This window comes from Terrapene carolina, unplaced genomic scaffold, assembly GCF_002925995.2.
Source record: "Terrapene carolina triunguis isolate 2854851 unplaced genomic scaffold, T_m_triunguis-2.0 Scaffold199, whole genome shotgun sequence".
Taxonomy (NCBI): domain Eukaryota; kingdom Metazoa; phylum Chordata; order Testudines; family Emydidae; genus Terrapene; species Terrapene triunguis.
In genome coordinates, this window is record NW_020664550.1 from 4126978 (window position 1) to 4143772 (window position 16795).

A 16795-nucleotide genomic window follows, 5' to 3' on the forward strand; every position below is an offset into this window, starting at 1 on the left:
GGCTAAGCCCAACAGCGGCCTCTGCTGGGGGGCCATGGAGCAAGGCTGGGATTGGCAAGAGCCCAGCTGTGGAGATTGGAAGGTCCTTCATGCTGCGTGGGGACTGATGGGAGAAGGGACAGAGAAACAAGGAGGTTGAAAAGAGAGAACACCGACTCTGCAACTTAGAACAAAAACTCCAGCTGGTATCCTTGTGGGCAATTCCAATCTCTCGCCCCTACAAGACTCTCCTGCAAATCTATGTCAGTAGAATTACAGTGAAGGAAAGGCTCCCTGCCCTATCCTTGGCTAAACATCCATTTGTGCTATCACTCCTCCACCCCGGTGGGGTTAGCTCGGTTGAGGAGAGCTTTTCAAGTCAGAGTCTTGTAGATGAACCATCAAATGTGGGTCCCCTGCCCCTGCTGCTTCTGCACCTCAGCTGTGCTACCCTGTTCTATTAATGTCCCATTGCCATGAGGGTCATCCCTCCCTGAAAGCCAGGGTTTGGCTAAAAGATTAACAGTGCTAAACGCCTAGAGCTTGGCTGGGAGGGAGAGATGTTTGGTCATCTACCACGGTTACAGAAGGCGCCAGCACCAAGGGCTGGTGAGAATCTACTTCATGTACTGCATGGAGTGATGGGATGAAAGTAAGAAAGGGAAGATAGAGGCACTGTGGTCTAGTGGATTGGACTAGGATCCAGGAGATCTGCATTCTATTCTCAAGTCTGTCACACCCCTGCTGGGTGACCCTGAGCAAGTAGTTTCTGCTCTCTTTGTGCCTCTGTTTACCCACCTGCAAAATGGGGATGATTATACTCTAGAGTCAGAGTACCATTCAAGAGCTAAGTCTTATCTCCTTGTGCTCTCCCATCTGTCGGTTGTACCTACCTGTTGTTTCTCATCTCATACTTGGGATGGAAGCTGTTTGGGGCAGGGCCAGTCTCTTTGTTATATGTTTGCACAGCGGGGCCCTGGTCTCTAGGTGCTACTGTAATACAAAAATAAAATAATAATAATATCAGGAGGAACTTTAACAGGGAGATGCAATAGGTAGGATCCTACCAAATTCACGCCCATGAAAAACACATCACAGACTGTGAAATCTGGTCTCCCCCCAGGAAATCTGGGGTCTTTTGTGTGCTTTTATCCTATACTATCCAGATTTCACAGGGGAGACCAGCGTTTCTCAAATTGGGGTTCCTGACCCAAAAGGGAGTTGCAAGGGGGTCACAAGGTTATTTTAGGGGGATCACGGTATTGCCACCCTTACTTCTGCGCTGCCTACAGAGCTGGGTGGCTGGAGAGTGATGGTTGTTGGCTGGGTGCCCAGCTCTGAAGACAGCGCCCTGCCAGCAGCAGCGCAGAATTAAGGGCGGCAATACTACACCATGCCACCCTTACTTCTGCGCTGCTGTCCTCAAGGCTGGGCGGCCAGAGAGTGGCGGCTGCTGACTGAGGGCCCAGCTCTGCAGGCAGCAGCACAGAAGTAAGGGTGGCAATACCATGCCATGCCATCCTTACTTCTGCGCTGCTGCTGGCGGCGGCTCTGCCTTCAGAGCTGGGCTCCCGGCCAGCAGCTGCCGCTCTCCAGCTGCCCAGCTCTGAAGGCAGCACCAGTGCCAGCAGTGGCACAGAAGTAAGGGTAGCAGTACTACAACCTCCTCACACACAATAACCTTGTGACCCCCCCCCAACTTTTTGGGTCAGGATCCCTACAATTACACCACCATGACATTTCAGATTTAAATAGCTGAAATTATGAAATTTACGATTTTAAAAATCCTATGACTGTGAAATTGACCAAAATGGACCTGTGAATTTAGTAGGGCCCCAGCAATAGGCCAAGGAGGAATCGTGCTAGTAAGAGTGGTGGGAGCCCCAAAACTAGACTGGACATAGTTCTGTTTGTACAACGTCTAGCACAATGAGGTCCTGGGCCATGACTGGGGTTCTCATGCCTTAGAATAATACAAAAAAAATCATGATCCCCACAGCAATGGGCTGGATGATGCAATCGCTCTTTTCCCATCTTTAACCGCTCCGGTTCGGTCATGTAGCAGGACTAGGGATGGGGATGCTTTTAGCAGAATTCCCACATCTGTCTGGCAACCCTGTGCACATTGTCCGGCATATTAAACAGCAGAGGCGATTACCAATTGTGTGTGTTTTTAAGGCACTGTTCTGAGCATCCAACCCAAAATAGCCCTAAACCCTGGTAAACCCCAAGAAGGGAAGAAAGTTGTTTCTCCCCCGCCCCACCCTCAAATTGAAAAAGAGCATAGCCCAAAAATCAGCCAGCACAGCAGCATAGGTAATTGATTTTATTGCATTTTATAATGCCGTTGTCCATACAGATTACATGCAGCTAGATCTACTGTACAAGGGTTTACCGTCTGCCAAAGCAGACACACGGAAGTTCAGAGTACAAATACACAGCAATGCTATTTCCTTTATACAGCACGGGCATATGGCAGTGATGGGGACGGCAGGAGAGGAAGAGTCAAGGTTTATGCACATCCTCCCGCCACCTTCCCTGTCCCCTCCCCCACCTCTTGAAGGATCGTATCCTCCCACTGACCAACACCGAGGAGGAAATTAATAAAGTTACCATCACTGCAGGTCTAAATCCCCCCCCTCCCCCGCCACTTTCCTTCAAACCAAGAGCGAAGAGAAATGCAGGCTTCACGGTCTGAATTGCGGGTGGGGAGGTAGCTGAGCAGGCAGCTGGAACTGTAGTTTGAGTTAAACTCGGAAAGTGGGGTTGGTTTTCTCCTTATGCAACAACGTCACCTTCTCCAAAGGCTAGGGATTGTGACCAGGGAGAACAAAGTCCCTTTGCAACTGAGCGTGCTTAGAACGAGGACCTGCAGTGGCCACGGAGGGTACTACAAGTGCAAGCTGAGGTCAGGTCAGGTCAAGTCAGGTCAGGTCAGGTCAGCAGGCCCATGCTCCCTCCTCTGTCCACCCACTGAGACCAACAAGCCACGTCAGGGCCTGGCTTCATGGCTTGTGCAGAATGGCTAAGCTGACACTGATTAGAAGTCACTAGTCATTGGTTTTTGGGTGATCCCGCCACCTGAGATTCAGCAAGGGGTTTGGAAGACTATTGCCAGGGTTGTGCAGAGATCAGAGAGGCAGAGCTCTGACTGTGGTGGAGGGGGAAATGGGGAAGGATGACGGGACAACTGGCTAATGGTTCTTCTGTTATAAGTTTGGCAGGAGTTCTAAAAGGGTTGGGGGAAGGGCTGAGCTGCCAGTCCCATTCGGCCAGCCCAGTTTTCTCACTTGTAAAGGCAGAGGGTGACCCCATTTCTGCTCAGTGTGACCAACCCCTGCAGATCTAACCACGCTTTGGAGTGTTCCAAATCTCAACTCCCAGCGGCGGAGGGTGCCTACGTTTACAACAAGCTGAACCTCAGATCTGAGTATCCTCAAACTTTGGGGTCAGTCAGAATCCAGGGCACAAAATCCCGCAGCTGGGTTCCATCTCTTATTTTTTAAAAGCTTCCAAGAACATAAAACATTAAAAAAAAATGGTGACACTGGATATTTATGTAAACAAAACACCTTTGGTTGAATTAAACTTCAGCTGTCTCTGTCCTCCCTTCCACCTCCTCTAATTCCCAGTAAACACCGACTGGAAATGGTTAGACCAGGGAGCCCAGTTCCTTTCTTCCACTGGTTGATCTGCCCCCTCACCTCTCTACCACTATAAGCTAGTCACACACAAAAAAAAGAACCAACAAAAAATAAAACCCAAGACAACATGGAAAAATGGAATAATCTCCAAGCAAAGCCAATGAGAGATACCAGAAGAGCTCCCTAATTTACAGAAAGGGGTTCTAAACTTTCTGGGCTATTCCCTGCCCAGAATAATGCCATTAGAGAAAAAGGAACCAACAACAGAAAAAGCTCATGGTAGTAGGTTTAAAACCAGTATATATATATCTCAATATATACAGACATACACGATTCTGCCACACGTTGCGTTTGGTCCTTTAACCCTCCCACCCCTACATGAACCGTGTTTTGAGGTAACAAGACATCGAATTTTAAAAATTCAATGGGTGAAAAGAAACCACCACCCCTTAAGTACTGTACGTCGTTTGGGTGAAACGCAAGAGAAGGTTTGTGTGGTATTGTACCTTCATTACACACAACTCCGGAAAAAGGCTGGGCCAGGCAACGAGGGGGGTAAGAGAATGAAATAAAATTACCCCTGAGTATCAAACTGGACACATTTAATGTGACACAAACACTTAATGTGGCTTGAACGATTGGGGCAAACAAAAAACAGGAGTGCTTGGAGCTGTAGGATATTCCAAACCTGCACACAGTTTAAAAAACCCTTTATATTTATATATATTCATATATAATTTATATAGTGCTCTTCTGAGCCAGATCATGGCATAACAACAACATACAAAGACACACATTATGGTTGACGAGCAGAGAAAAAGGTAGCACAAGCCAGTTGCTTTTTTGTAACAGTACTTGTGTGCATCCTATGGGCGGCTGCGTGTGTGTGTTTTGCATACAGTGTTTTTTTTTCCTCAGTAACATCATCAAACTACTAAAGTAATAATAATGAAATTGAACTTTTTTGGCTTATCTAGAATGAGGTGGCAATATGCCATGGGCCTACCAACTTTCAGGGTCGGGCTAATGCTTTGGCAAGGCTGTAACACAAGGATAATACCAGCAGATAGACAATGGTGATCTCGGAGAGGAAATTACAGCTTTGGTACCCATTGTGTCGCAGATACATTGGACAGGGGGTGTTCCCTGTTTTGTGCACACATCTTTGGGTGGGTGTCATTTATTCCCAAGAATACAGGATCACATTTTGCCCCATCTCTATAGCTTGATATGGGTCTGTTAAGGAGGAGTGCTTTCCGCTACAGCCTTGTCTACACTGAAAAAAAAAAATCACATTTTATTAGAGCTAACATGAGATTAAGCCCACAGGGTTGTCACTCACGCTGGTGTAACCGTGCAGACTTTAGTGGAGTTACTCTGCATTTACACCAGTGTAACCAATATCAGAATCTGCAATGTAGACAAAAAAGACGTTGGGCCTGATCATCAGATGGTGTTGGTGTTCATCCGCATAGCTCCACTGGCTGCTGGGACGCAACCATCTTTGCCTACCTAAGTCAGGTTAGTTAACACATGTTCTAACACGATGCAGTTTCTCAAGGCAGACAAACCGTAAGGTGGAAGCATCAGTTCTAGGAGTTCACATCTGTGTTGGCAGCTGGGCGTCTCAGTTGGGAAGCCTCTTTTTGTTCAATTCCAGATCAGATTTTCAGAGGCACTGCAGCTCCCACCGGCTCCAGATAGAGCGTTTTCAGGGTGCTCCATGCCTCTAAAAATCATCATATCCTAAAATATCGAGTGGAGTCTGGCATGTAGTTTAGTGCCAGCCAGTTTCAGGTGTGCTTTTTTCAAGGGGGAGGGGGCTGGAATTTCACTAAACAGAGCATCAAAATGATTTTCATACAATTGTTTTGAAGAAAAAAAAGTTCAAAGAGCATGAGAAAGTGAAATGAACCATAAACAGAAAATAAAAAGGGAGCGGGCCAGTTTCACCCTCCAAGCTGAATGAAGTGCCAATATCTATATACGAACAGCATCAATGATAAAAAAAAGTGTACCAGATTTTGAAACTCCCTTTCAAAATTTACTCATCAAAGGGGGAGGGGAGAAGGGACGGGAACAGACTAATTAGACTCACTGGAATCCATACATGGGAACATTCTCAACAGCAACTCTTTAAGGAACACGCTCACCTTCTGATGAAGGTGGCATGAAAGCCACAACTCTTAGCTAGCAAATTTGTAGCCCATGGAAGAGACATGGCTTTTTAAAATCGAACTGCAACTTGAGATTCTGAAGCAGGCCACACCTATAGGGAGCTAGGAGACAGGAAATCTCTTCGTCTACAGCTTAATAAACACAAGAGCCTGTTTGGAGGCTAGATCTTGCCACTTGATCTGTGCAGGCAAACCCATGAGGTCATGTGAAACCTTGTTAATTTCCTTGTGACACAGAGGTTGGCTGCGCAGACCCAGATGCAAAATCTGCTCCTTGGAGAAACATCAAAAGTCATGCTTGTTCCAGGGCATCTTTGCTCCGCAGGGAGAGTGCTGTGTTGGTGACACATCCAAATGTTATAGGGAGTGACGTGAGACTCAGACAGTGCTATGAGACGAGGCAAGATAACCACATCTCCCCAATGAGTGACTATTTAAAATAAAAGCAAACAAACAAAGGAAAAAGAAAGGAAAGATTGTTCTGCTGGAGCTGGGAAAAAATGCCTCACGCTCACAGAACACATCCGCTTTCGGGGTTTTCCTCATTTCACACAAGGGCCTCTTCTGACTCCTCACAAAGATGTCCCACCATGTGCCATCCATGCAAGCGGATTTCTCAGGAGAGATCAAGCATAGGGATTTTACTCCCTCTCTCTCTCTCTCTCTCTCTCACACACACACACACACAAAAAATATCAACTTCTGTCTCTGAGGCAGATAGAGGATTTTTGTAACCCTTGTTGTGCTGTTTTAAAGCTACAGTCAGTTCCAAAGTAGGAAGAGACTCCTCTCTGGCACTGGGCCCGCAGCGGGCTAAGGATCGCCCTAGGAACTGAGCTTTTTACAGAATTTCTCTGTGGCCCGTCACAATACCTAGTAGCCTTTCTGGGAATACCTGCATGGGTGATATTTCCAAACGCAAACACCATTAAGGGTCTGATCCTGCTCTTATTAAGGACAGTGGAAGGGTTCCCATTGATGTCTAATAAAGCAGGATCAGGACCTTAAGAAACGGTTAGATATGGGATCTGACCTGATGCTAGAGAGCTGCCCTATTTAGACTTTCATGGTGGGGCCAGGCAGCCTGGCTTGAGATGCAGCAATGCATGCTGGGACCTGTGGTCTCCATGTATACCTGTGCATATTGAAAGTGACTGGAGCCTGCTTCCATTTTAGTCACATGAAGGGTCTCATCTAAAGCCTGTTTAAATTAATGGCGCGTTTCCTATTAACTTCAATGGGCTTTGGATTAGGTCCTATGGCTCCTGACAAGATGTCAATGCGGCCCACTCTGCTGGGCAAAGGTCAGGCACCGCTGTTTTAGAGTGCGGCCGTGAGAACAACAAATCCATCCTTGCCCAAACCCCTCCTGACTGGCTTGCAAGGTTAGCATTATCCCCCAAGCGTTGGCACGTTCCCTTACCCTTTGGTTTAACCAGCTCGAGCTGAACAAACTCAGACAGAGGGGCAGAGGCGCTGGTTTAAACAGAGACAATTCTACTTCTAAAGAGAAATGACTCCCTCGAGTGGGGATGGCTACAGGTCAAAACCTCATCATCCTGACTGTACAGTACCAAGAGCCACCATATTAATACACCCACGTCTGTATTGGGCCCCACAGAACCAGCTGTGGGTGCCAAGTGCACAGAATGGATATTCTACCAGGCAGAACATTTAAAAAAAAAAAAAGAGCAGGCGTATAGACAGAGGTGACCGTGCCAGGAATATGGTTTCAGCTTGAGAGGGTGGCAGAGAGAGAAACTCCGGAAGATAACAGTGCTGAAGTTGAAGCTCCCAAACCTGGTGCAATCGGTTTACAAAGGAACCAACCGGCCAACGCATCCAATGCGGGACACGTTCGAGCGGAACAGCCGCGCGTCTCGTGGACCTGGGCTCGCACCCGCTCTGAAGTATCTCAAGTACCGATAATGCTCGCTGCATCCTCAAGAGACACTACAAGGAGCTCTCAGCCAAAACTGGCTGCCCAAAGCAAGTGGGAATCTCTGCTAGAGAGCAAAGGAAGAGAGAGAAAGGATCCCTAATACTTTTGGGGATACAAAATAAAGGGGGGGAAAAAAAGCCCCTTTTGAAATAAAAGAAGTGTTACATTCTCCGAAAATGAAGCAAAATCCCCAGAGAAAATCTGGATGTATGCAGCAAAGGCAACCGCCGAGGGGTTCGAGATTGAAATAAGGGGGTTAAAAAGATCTAACAGACACAGGTCAGAGAGACGTGAGACAAAAGCAAGAGCTGACACCCTGGAGACAGATGAAATGGGAGCCATCCCTAAGCCCCTTTGTTGAGAACACAGCAATAAAGCCGTAATGCACAATTCCGGTCCACCTTCCTAAAAACGTACAAACAGCATCTGTAAACTTTGGTTTAAAACAATAACTTAAAAGTCAAAAGAAAGCAAGTGATGGATAGGGAAAAAAACTCTGCGGGCATCTCTTTTTGGGCTGGCAGGTGGGACAGAGCAAAGTGAACGTGCACACACACAAAAGAAGTTTAAAGGAAAAGTTTTGGTTTATGCTTCCGGCCCAGGAAAAGGTCTTTGGTCAACAGTTATGCCAATTGCAAAACAGCCTGTACAGGGAGCTGGGGAGGGATTTAAGAGTGGTCTCAAGCTGAAAAGGATAGGCCAGGTGTGTGTGGGGGGGGAACCTGGTTAGATTCTCAAAGGTCCCTATTCCCTAGCTGTCTCTGGAATTGAATTGTGCCCGAAGGAATGCAGAGAAGCTCAGGAGGGGAGCTGAGGTTTTATTCTCAGTTTCTACACTTCATCAGCAGGTTGTCTATCAAACATGGTCACCTTTGTATTTTTACAAGGGGGGAGGCCTGGGGATCAAGCTTGCTTTGCATGGCTATTCCAGTCTCCCTAGAGGGCTCCAAACAAGCAGCTGGATATGGAGTAGTATTAGGAATTCTACTGCCTTCTTCCATTAGCCCCAACCCTTCTGGGACTGCCCCTCCCACTCCCGCCTTTCCACACAGATGTGAAGGACTCGGTTTCTGTAAGGCATCTTCTCCCCTCTTTACCCCCCTGGACAGAACTTTCCAATCTCTCTGCAGTTTCAGAGAGACATGACTGGGAAGCAGTGGAACGGGGGAAAACTCGCATGTTCAGGGGAGACATCTAGTGTGGGCTCTGGGGAATGCTGGCAGCAATTCTGATCTGGGACTGTGGCATTTCTTTCATGCATTCCAGCTGCAAGAATAAGAGACTGTTTTTCACTCCCCCGCCCCAGACTTTGTCTAGACTGGATACATCTCCATTGTAAAGCAGTCAGAACATAGGTTTCTGTGACACCGAATTTAACAGAGAGGATCAGAAGGGAAATCTTGGTGTGAGGCGGATAATTTTCGTAGGTTACTGTGTTACAATCCAGCTGCTCTCTGATCTTAAACAGCCATTCAAGGCTTTGAAAACCTGGGAGCGGGAGTGCAAAGTTGACCGAAAATCTGGGTTATCTACAGGCTGATGCTCAACAAGTGCTTTTAAAAAGCAGGGGCCAACGGTGTGAAGCAGATAACACTTGGCAGTTATCTAGCACCTTCCCATTTTAGGAACTCCAAGAGCAGCAATAGCAAAGCATGGGATCTGAGTTCTAAACTCTCGTCTGGGCCCTTGCTCATGGATGGGCAGGGATTACTGGGTGGGAATTGCTAGTGTCACTCTCCAGTGACCCCTCTGGTCAATACCGGAATCACCCTGACTGGTTCTGGAAAAGGATTCATCCTTTTTGCTTGATTGGCAGGTCAGCTGTTGCTCTATTAGGCAGCAGAGGGGGCAGGGAATTCTGGGTCCCAACTGTTGGTGGAAGGAGACTCTCTAAAGGGATTTAACAGGAAGGACAGATAGACGGAAGGATTTGTGACACCTAATCTGGAACGATTCGGTCTGGGCTGTACAGAGGGACCGAGTGCCGACTGCTATCCAACCTACCTCAGCAGAAGAGAAGGGGCTGGAGTGGGGAATCAGGCTATAGAGAAGGGGTCATCGTATACTCTTGGTTACCGAGTGTCCATTTCTGTGCATGCTGCCCCAGGTGATTCAAATACAAAGCACATCATACAGGAGCGAATACCCCCATCTGGAGGGATCCCAGCTAAAAGCTTGCGAGTGGGTGGAGAAGGGGGGGATCCAAAAGCACCATTAAGGAGCTGGAGGGGTGGGGGGAGAGGGAGGTGTAGCTATGTCCAACCCAATCCTCCAGCCTCCTCCTCAGCCCTGACCCCGCTTGCCCCAGGCTGAGGGCACTTCCCTCAGGGGAAAGACTGCAAAGTGAGACGAAAACTGAGTTACAGGGAGCACCGAGTTATTTGCCACAAGCCCCTGGAGCAGGGTTGGGTGTGAGGGAGGATTGATTCAAAAGAGAAATCACTTTCAATCATTGAAACGGGAATATAAAGAGCCAGCCAGGGCTTTTAGCTACATCCAGACATGCGGGGGTGAGAGAGGTTTTTCAAGGGGCAGAGCATAGTGAGGGGAGACTCTGGGCAAGCTTGCATCTGGATCCAAACTGTGAGCAGCTGGGCTCCCATCATCACCCAGAATGCATCATTCTGTGACGCCCCTCAATGGCACATGGTGCCTGTGACAGGAGAGGGTAGGAGAACCAGCACCGAGAGGAACTTTAGAAAACGGTAAAACGTGCGTTGCCGTGCCGACTGTCCCTTGCGGCCTGCATCAGTAGGAGTCATTGGGTATCTGGAGCTGCACTTAATTCTGCATTCAGCTTGGCTTTTGCAAATTTGACTTTAGGAGATGGAAGGGGGGGAGGGTTGGAGGTGAGGGAGAAAAAGGCTGAGGTGACGTGAGAACCAGACAGGGGTACCGTGCTCGCTTTGGTGACAAGCTCCTTTGCTGAAATAAGCTCCTTAGGGTAAATCCACTGCCCTGAAAGAGCATGGAGAAAGTCCCAGAGGAGAAGCAGGTCTGCTCTAGAGATGCACCAGGAGACTAAACCCTCTCAAAAACACACCCACCTGCCTCCATCTCCCAACACTCCCCAAACGGGATCCAATCCTATAACCAGACAGTTCAGCTTGCCAAAGTCTCATTGGTGCTGGGGGGTGGGTATCAACGTCCCGTCCGGGAGGCTGGACAGAGGAACCTTTGGAAGTTTGCTGCTTTCTGCAAAGAGAAAAGCCCTTGGGCAGTGTGACTGAGGTAACAAATACACAAATAACCAATCGACAAAAATCAAGAGGGGAGAGAAGGGGTTTGGTGTTTGGATTTTTTTTTTCTTTTTTTGGCATTAATACCGTCTGTTCACCTGAACTATGGACCTTCTATCCCTAAAAATCTTTTGGTATCTTCCTGTCTTGACAAAAAAAAAAAAACAGCTTGCGCCCAGTTCGCCAGGGCTCTGGGCCCAAGTCTCTGACATGGCGAGGGTGGCAGGACCCCGGGCTGCACGCTGTCCCAGCCAGTGGGCTAACTGGAGCCGAGTGCCTGGTCTAGCTCAGCTCTGTCTGGCCACAGTGGAGGAAGGGCCCCACGACTACCTTACAGTACGTATTGCTTTAGGATTGTCCCGGTCAGCTCAGGGGGCTGAGCTCCTGTTTTGATTCATAGAGCCGAGCCAGACCCCACGCCCGCTCCTTTTGATTCTGCTGTCTCGTCCCGCTCAGCTTCACTAATACGAACCAGCACACACGACTACCCAAGCCAGGATGGCCCAGGGGACGTCTCTTCCATTCACCACCCTTTCCTTAAATGCCCTGCACCCGGGAAGGGAAGAGGGAGGCTTCACAAAGCAGGCACAGACCCTGCTCAGTGTTTCACCCCATGAGAACTTTTCATCATCGACACAGAACGGGGACGGAAGGGGAGCTGGGAGGAGGAGAAGGAACTGGATACACTGTTCTGCAGAGAAGGGCTCAAGTCTTTCCCTGAATTCAAACTGGCATTCGGCCCTCGTTTCGATCTCTGATGCCTGGGCACTGGCTTCTGAGTGGGCCCCGCTGCTGTCCTTCCAACATTTCCACCACACGAGACGGGGCGGGAGAGATGTCCTTTCTTCGTTTTCAAAGGGAACAAAACTCAAAGGCAGAGCATCCGCCCCTGCCGTGGAGTGTTTGTTTGTGTCTGGGTAAAGTGGACTGCCCCCGTGATGTTACTATGCCACTGTAGAGCAGGGCAGAGAGGGAACAGGCATCGGGAAGGCAAGAGATAAACACAGGTTGGCTATTATGTTCTCCAAGTGGTTTAGCATTTGGTGGTAAGACCCGCTGGAGGCAACAGCGTGATGGGGCTGCATAAGGTTACACAAAGCTCAGGCTCCTATGGGCGCGACCAGTTCTTTTCCTCCATAGCCAGGAAAGGAACCAAGATGGGGATGAGTGGAACTTCCAGGCCAGCCACCGGTTGGATATCTGCAGGTGGCATCTGTGAGGTGAAAAGTTTCTCCTAGTGCAAAGCCCACTGAGGGGAGAACGACTGGTGGGTTCCTGGCGTCACAGATGATTTTTTCCAAAGGGAAGGTGGCGGTGGGTGGCGGAGGCAGGGGGAATGTTCACAGAGGCATGTAGCTTGGATGTTGTCTCCGCTGCGCAGAACGTTGCTTGGGGAGAACCTCGTGTGGAACAGAGTAGTCCCATCACCACTGGAAAAGCCCAGAGCATGGACTGAGACCCAACAAAATACTGAGAAAACCAACGTGACAGGAGGCGCCTTCCTTTTGCCATGAAGTTGGAAAACAGGGTGGGGGAAATAAGGAGAAATTTTCGGACAGAAACAACCTACCATCCTCGTTCACCAATCACTAACCAAAGGGGGAGGGATTGTTTTTTTTTGTTTCTCTGCACGTCCCCCATTGTGGGAGTCTGTTAAGAGTCACCGGGCCGGGGTGGGAGGGTCTGGGGGAGGAGGGACGTGCCTTCAGCAACAGGTTGCACCGAAGAAACCCTTTTGCTTTGTCAGGTTAATGCCGAAGGTCACCTTGAGGAGATGGGAGCCATTGCTTGGTCTCCACCTGGGGGGGGGTAGGGGCGAAGTGCTTGCCCCTAGGTGAGGAGGGAGAGCCCTTAAGACAAGTCTTCCACCGGCAGCTCCTCCTCCAGGTCCCTGTCCTCCGGGATCGTCACATTCTGATTGGTGGTAGCCATGAGAGAGATGGGCCTGCTGTCGTCCTCAGCCTCGGCGGGTTCTTCCTTCACGTGGACTTGATGGCTGAAGGGAGACAAGGGAAGTTGAAGCTGAAAGCCTGTGCTGAGGGAGCGAGATGGTTTGAGGGATGGGAGATAGGGTCTGTTTAGCCTCCGGCAGTCACTGCTGGGACCAAAGGCAGTTACCCTCCAACTAATGTTCCATGTCCTGTGTGAGATGAGGTGGCAACACCCTAAAACGTCCACAATTGGCACCCTTGGCCTTCTCCAGCCATGGAGGCTGATCTCCCCCATCCAAAACGGGTGCCCCTCCCAGTTGGGGAAGAGGCACAGTAGCAGGGGCTACCCAGCCATTGCCCGGGCTGAATGAGCTCTGTCCATGCCCAGAGGCCTTCAGTCCCCAGAGCTGTCAATCCAGCCCCTTTCACCAGCCCTACTTTCAGTTAGAGTCCCTCAAAACTCTACGCTAGGATTCTGGCTCTGCTCATTAACTTCAGAAACGGACCTAAGGCAAAACCCTACCCCCTGACCTCTCCTGGACGCAGGCATTCCAACGCCGAGTTCTGCGCATGGGCCCCTATCGATCCACTCCCTGCTCCGCCCTGTCCTCTTGGCTTACAGCGTTTCATAAAAGCTACCAACGTCTCCCTTTCCCCCGGCTTTGCATTCCCACCTTCTTCCTGCTCCTACCCTAGGCGTCCACAGCTGTGACCGAGGCAGGAAAGCACCCAGGAACCGCCGCTCACCTGTACTGCTGCGGGGAAAGCCGGGGGCTGTTGCTGCCGTTGCTGTTGACTTGTTCCACGGTGCTGCTCACGTCGTCGTGGCCGATGTGCAGCATGCCGCTGGTGGAGCTGGTGTTGATCATGGTGGGGCTGTTCAGGAGGGGGAAGTTGCTCTCTGCCAGGGCTGCCTGTAACAGATGGACAGATAGTGACAGCAGCACCGTGGTGACAGCGGCAGAGTGGTGCCGGCCAATTACACATGAGTTTGGGCACCGTTTGGAGAACAGCTAGACGAAGGCTACATAGAAATTGGCTATGCCATGCCCCACCTTGGCTGCCATCCATTAACAGCTGCTCCCCAACTTACCATGAGCCCAGGAAAGGGAGAGCAAGACTCCGAGGGGGTCAATGTCTCTGCGATGGGCAGGACGCTGGGGAGGCTAGGACACCCAGCTTATTGGTAGGGAATCACTTGGGTTAATGCGCCTGGATCATCCAATACTAACCAATCGGGGGCTCCTGTGTTATTGATCACGGGAGGTAGGGCTCTCAAATTATTGGTATTCAAGAACTATGTGTTCAAAGGGGTTTGCGTTCGGGGCCTGAAGGGTTATGGGATGACTGGTGTCAGGGACCCCATAGTGCAGGGTTCTCAAACTGTATTGCACCCCAACCCCTTTCTGACAACAAAAATTGCTACACGACGCTGGGGGGGCGGAAATCAACGCTGAAGCTCAAGGGCTTCAGCCCCAGTTAGGGGGACCTGTAACCTGAGCTCCGCCACCCAAGGCTGAAGTCCAAAAGCTCAGGCTTCAGCCCTGGGCCCCAGCAAGTCTAACACCAGCCCTGGTGACCCCATTAAAATGGGGTCCCGCCCCACAGTTTGAGAACCACTGCAATAGGGCAACATGTTAATAAACCCAGCTTAGTTGGGTACATTTGATAGCTGCACGCCACGGTTTTCTCTTGCTGAGCAAAGTTGTGGGGCTTGTGGAGCGTGTCTCTCCTGGTTTGGTTTGGGCCGGGCCGTTGTACCACAGAAGAGCTCTGGCAAGAAGGAGAGGGTCTGGCAGGAGCAGAGGACAAGCCCAAGCTGACTGCTATCAGTGGAGGAGCCTTACCTGGTAGCTGGCGTTAAGTGCTCCGTAACTGAGTCCCGAAATCATGTTTTTGACTAAAGTTGGACTCCTGCAAATGAGAAACAAAAAGAAGCGGCTCTTAGCTCCTGGCCCAGGGAACGGCAGGATCAGAGATGGGGCTCTACTGAGGAGGGTAAAGCAACAGCAGACTCCTGGCACTTCAACTTCCCCACAGCGCTGCCCTGCCCATGGGCCCGTCTGGACACATGCCCTGCCGCCAGCAGAGGGAGGCAGGGAAGGAATGAAGGACGGCCATTAGACGTCTCTCCCTTGATCCATGCTGGGCTTGATCCATCCGAGCAAGCCCGGATCCGCTCATGGCTTGTTCCTGCCACCCATAACTTTCAGATAAGGAAAGGGGGTTGGCCATCATTTTAAAGGACCATCTTGCAGGCCCATACCCGGTCAATAACAGCATTTCCTTTACATTTTGGTCTCCTTCCCTCCCTCGTAGGTTTCTGTCTTTTTCCTCCCTTTGTTGGTCAGTTTCTTTCCACCCCATTTCTTTATCCTTATCGCTCTTTTCCACCCCTTAATTCTCTTCCCCCATTCTTCTTGTTTCTTTGTCTTGTCCTCTTCCCCCAAGTCTCTGCTTCTCTCCCCTCGACCCTCCAGGAGGCTGCCAGAGGCAGAAGGAGATTAGCAGTCATGCCCATGCCTCTGTGCAGCAGCTCTTCCCCGACAGTGCCAGCAGCCATGCCTTCACGTGGCTGGGGATTCTCTGCACGCTGCGTGGGTATGCACCTCGAGGGGCTTGTACGGGTGAGTGTGGCTAAGCCCATATAGTCGCATGTTGGCAAGCATGAGCGCTGTGCATACGTACCCAGCTGTGAATGCACGAGGGACTGAGCACACTTGTGAGCAGTGCATGAGGTTTAGCTTCAGAAGCTGGGCGCATGCCTGGGAAAGAGGGACGTACAAGGAAGGGCCGGGGTGGGTCAGTACCAAAGCCTGGGTCTGAAGACCCCCGAGCTGGGGTGGGGGTGGGGATTTCTGATCCAGACTTGGCAGTTCAGGCCCATCTCAGGGTTATGCTAAGGGGAGGATTGCTGAAAGAGCATGTGCTGGGTGAGGCTTGTTGTCGTGGAAATCCTGGGACGGCGCACTGCAATGATTCCTGTGTGATGGGATTCGTCTGCCACGTCTTCTCGCTAGTGCCCTGGAGGCAAGCTAGGATCCTGCCATCCCAGCTGAGCTCCCCACAGAGGAGGTTCTCAGGGGCAGGAGGGCAAGAAGAAAAACCCACCCCGTCATCTTTGGTGGCCTTCGCTTTTGGTACTCGACTTCGTCTACCGTCCAGACGGCTCCCTTGACGTTCTCCACTCGCACAAAGCACTTGTGCAGGCTCAGGTTGTGGCGCACGGCGTTCTGCAGAGGGGACAGAAGGGAGACTCAAAGCGGATGAAAGACATGCAGCAGACACCTCTCTGCCACCCACGGCATCCCCCAGATGGCCCTACTGTCAGCCAGTACTCAGCTACTCAGTGAGGTTGGCCTGTGGGTTGGGGACAGAGCTACACACTAACAGCGACCATTGCGTAGAACCACACAGAGGCTGCTCTGGAAACAGCTCCCTCGCACTTTATAAGCAGGGCAGATGGCAACCTACGGCACTCGCCGACCTAGACAGTGCTACCACCAGGATCGTCCTTAGCACTGGGACTTTTTCCATCTCCGCCTGCATGCTGGGCTGATCTGCGGGGCTCTAAGTGACAGTAGCACTGGTGAATAGTGTGGCACTGACAGCCCACCAATGGAAGCCCTCCAGACACTGCTTGGCCAACGCCAGTGCAGGTGTTTCCCACGCTACATTTCACCACTCAGGGCATCATCTCCAAGGAGGGGAGGTGGGGGCAGCGGAAAGTGTTTAGTCTTCATGGCTACTTGAGGTGTTTGGGGACATTGCTTCATGCCAGTTTGCGTCTGGCCTGAGACCTGCGTGAGAGCCATCAGAGGATGGTAAATTCTAGCCACCGATGGCCTGCCCACCATAGCCCACTGCCGATCGTTGAGAACGC

The 16795-nt window shown here is 50.5% G+C and overlaps 1 protein-coding gene across 3 annotated transcripts in view; it reads right to left on the reverse strand.

The window, feature by feature from the left end:
* Nucleotides 1-12397: 12397 nt before the first annotated feature.
* The window catches only part of LOC112109555 (forkhead box protein P4), an 89125-nt gene continuing 84727 nt past the window's right edge, over nucleotides 12398-16795 (reverse strand). For all 3 annotated transcript variants that reach the window (XM_026655241.1, XM_026655240.1, XM_026655239.1), the window contains exons 13-16: nucleotides 16024-16145; nucleotides 14760-14826; nucleotides 13660-13826; nucleotides 12398-12977 (exon numbers count right to left, since the gene is read on the reverse strand). In XM_026655241.1, coding sequence (XP_026511026.1) covers nucleotides 12833-12977; nucleotides 13660-13826; nucleotides 14760-14826; nucleotides 16024-16145 — 501 coding nt within the window. In that variant the 3' untranslated portion in view covers nucleotides 12398-12832. The remainder of the gene's footprint in view (nucleotides 12978-13659; nucleotides 13827-14759; nucleotides 14827-16023; nucleotides 16146-16795) is intronic.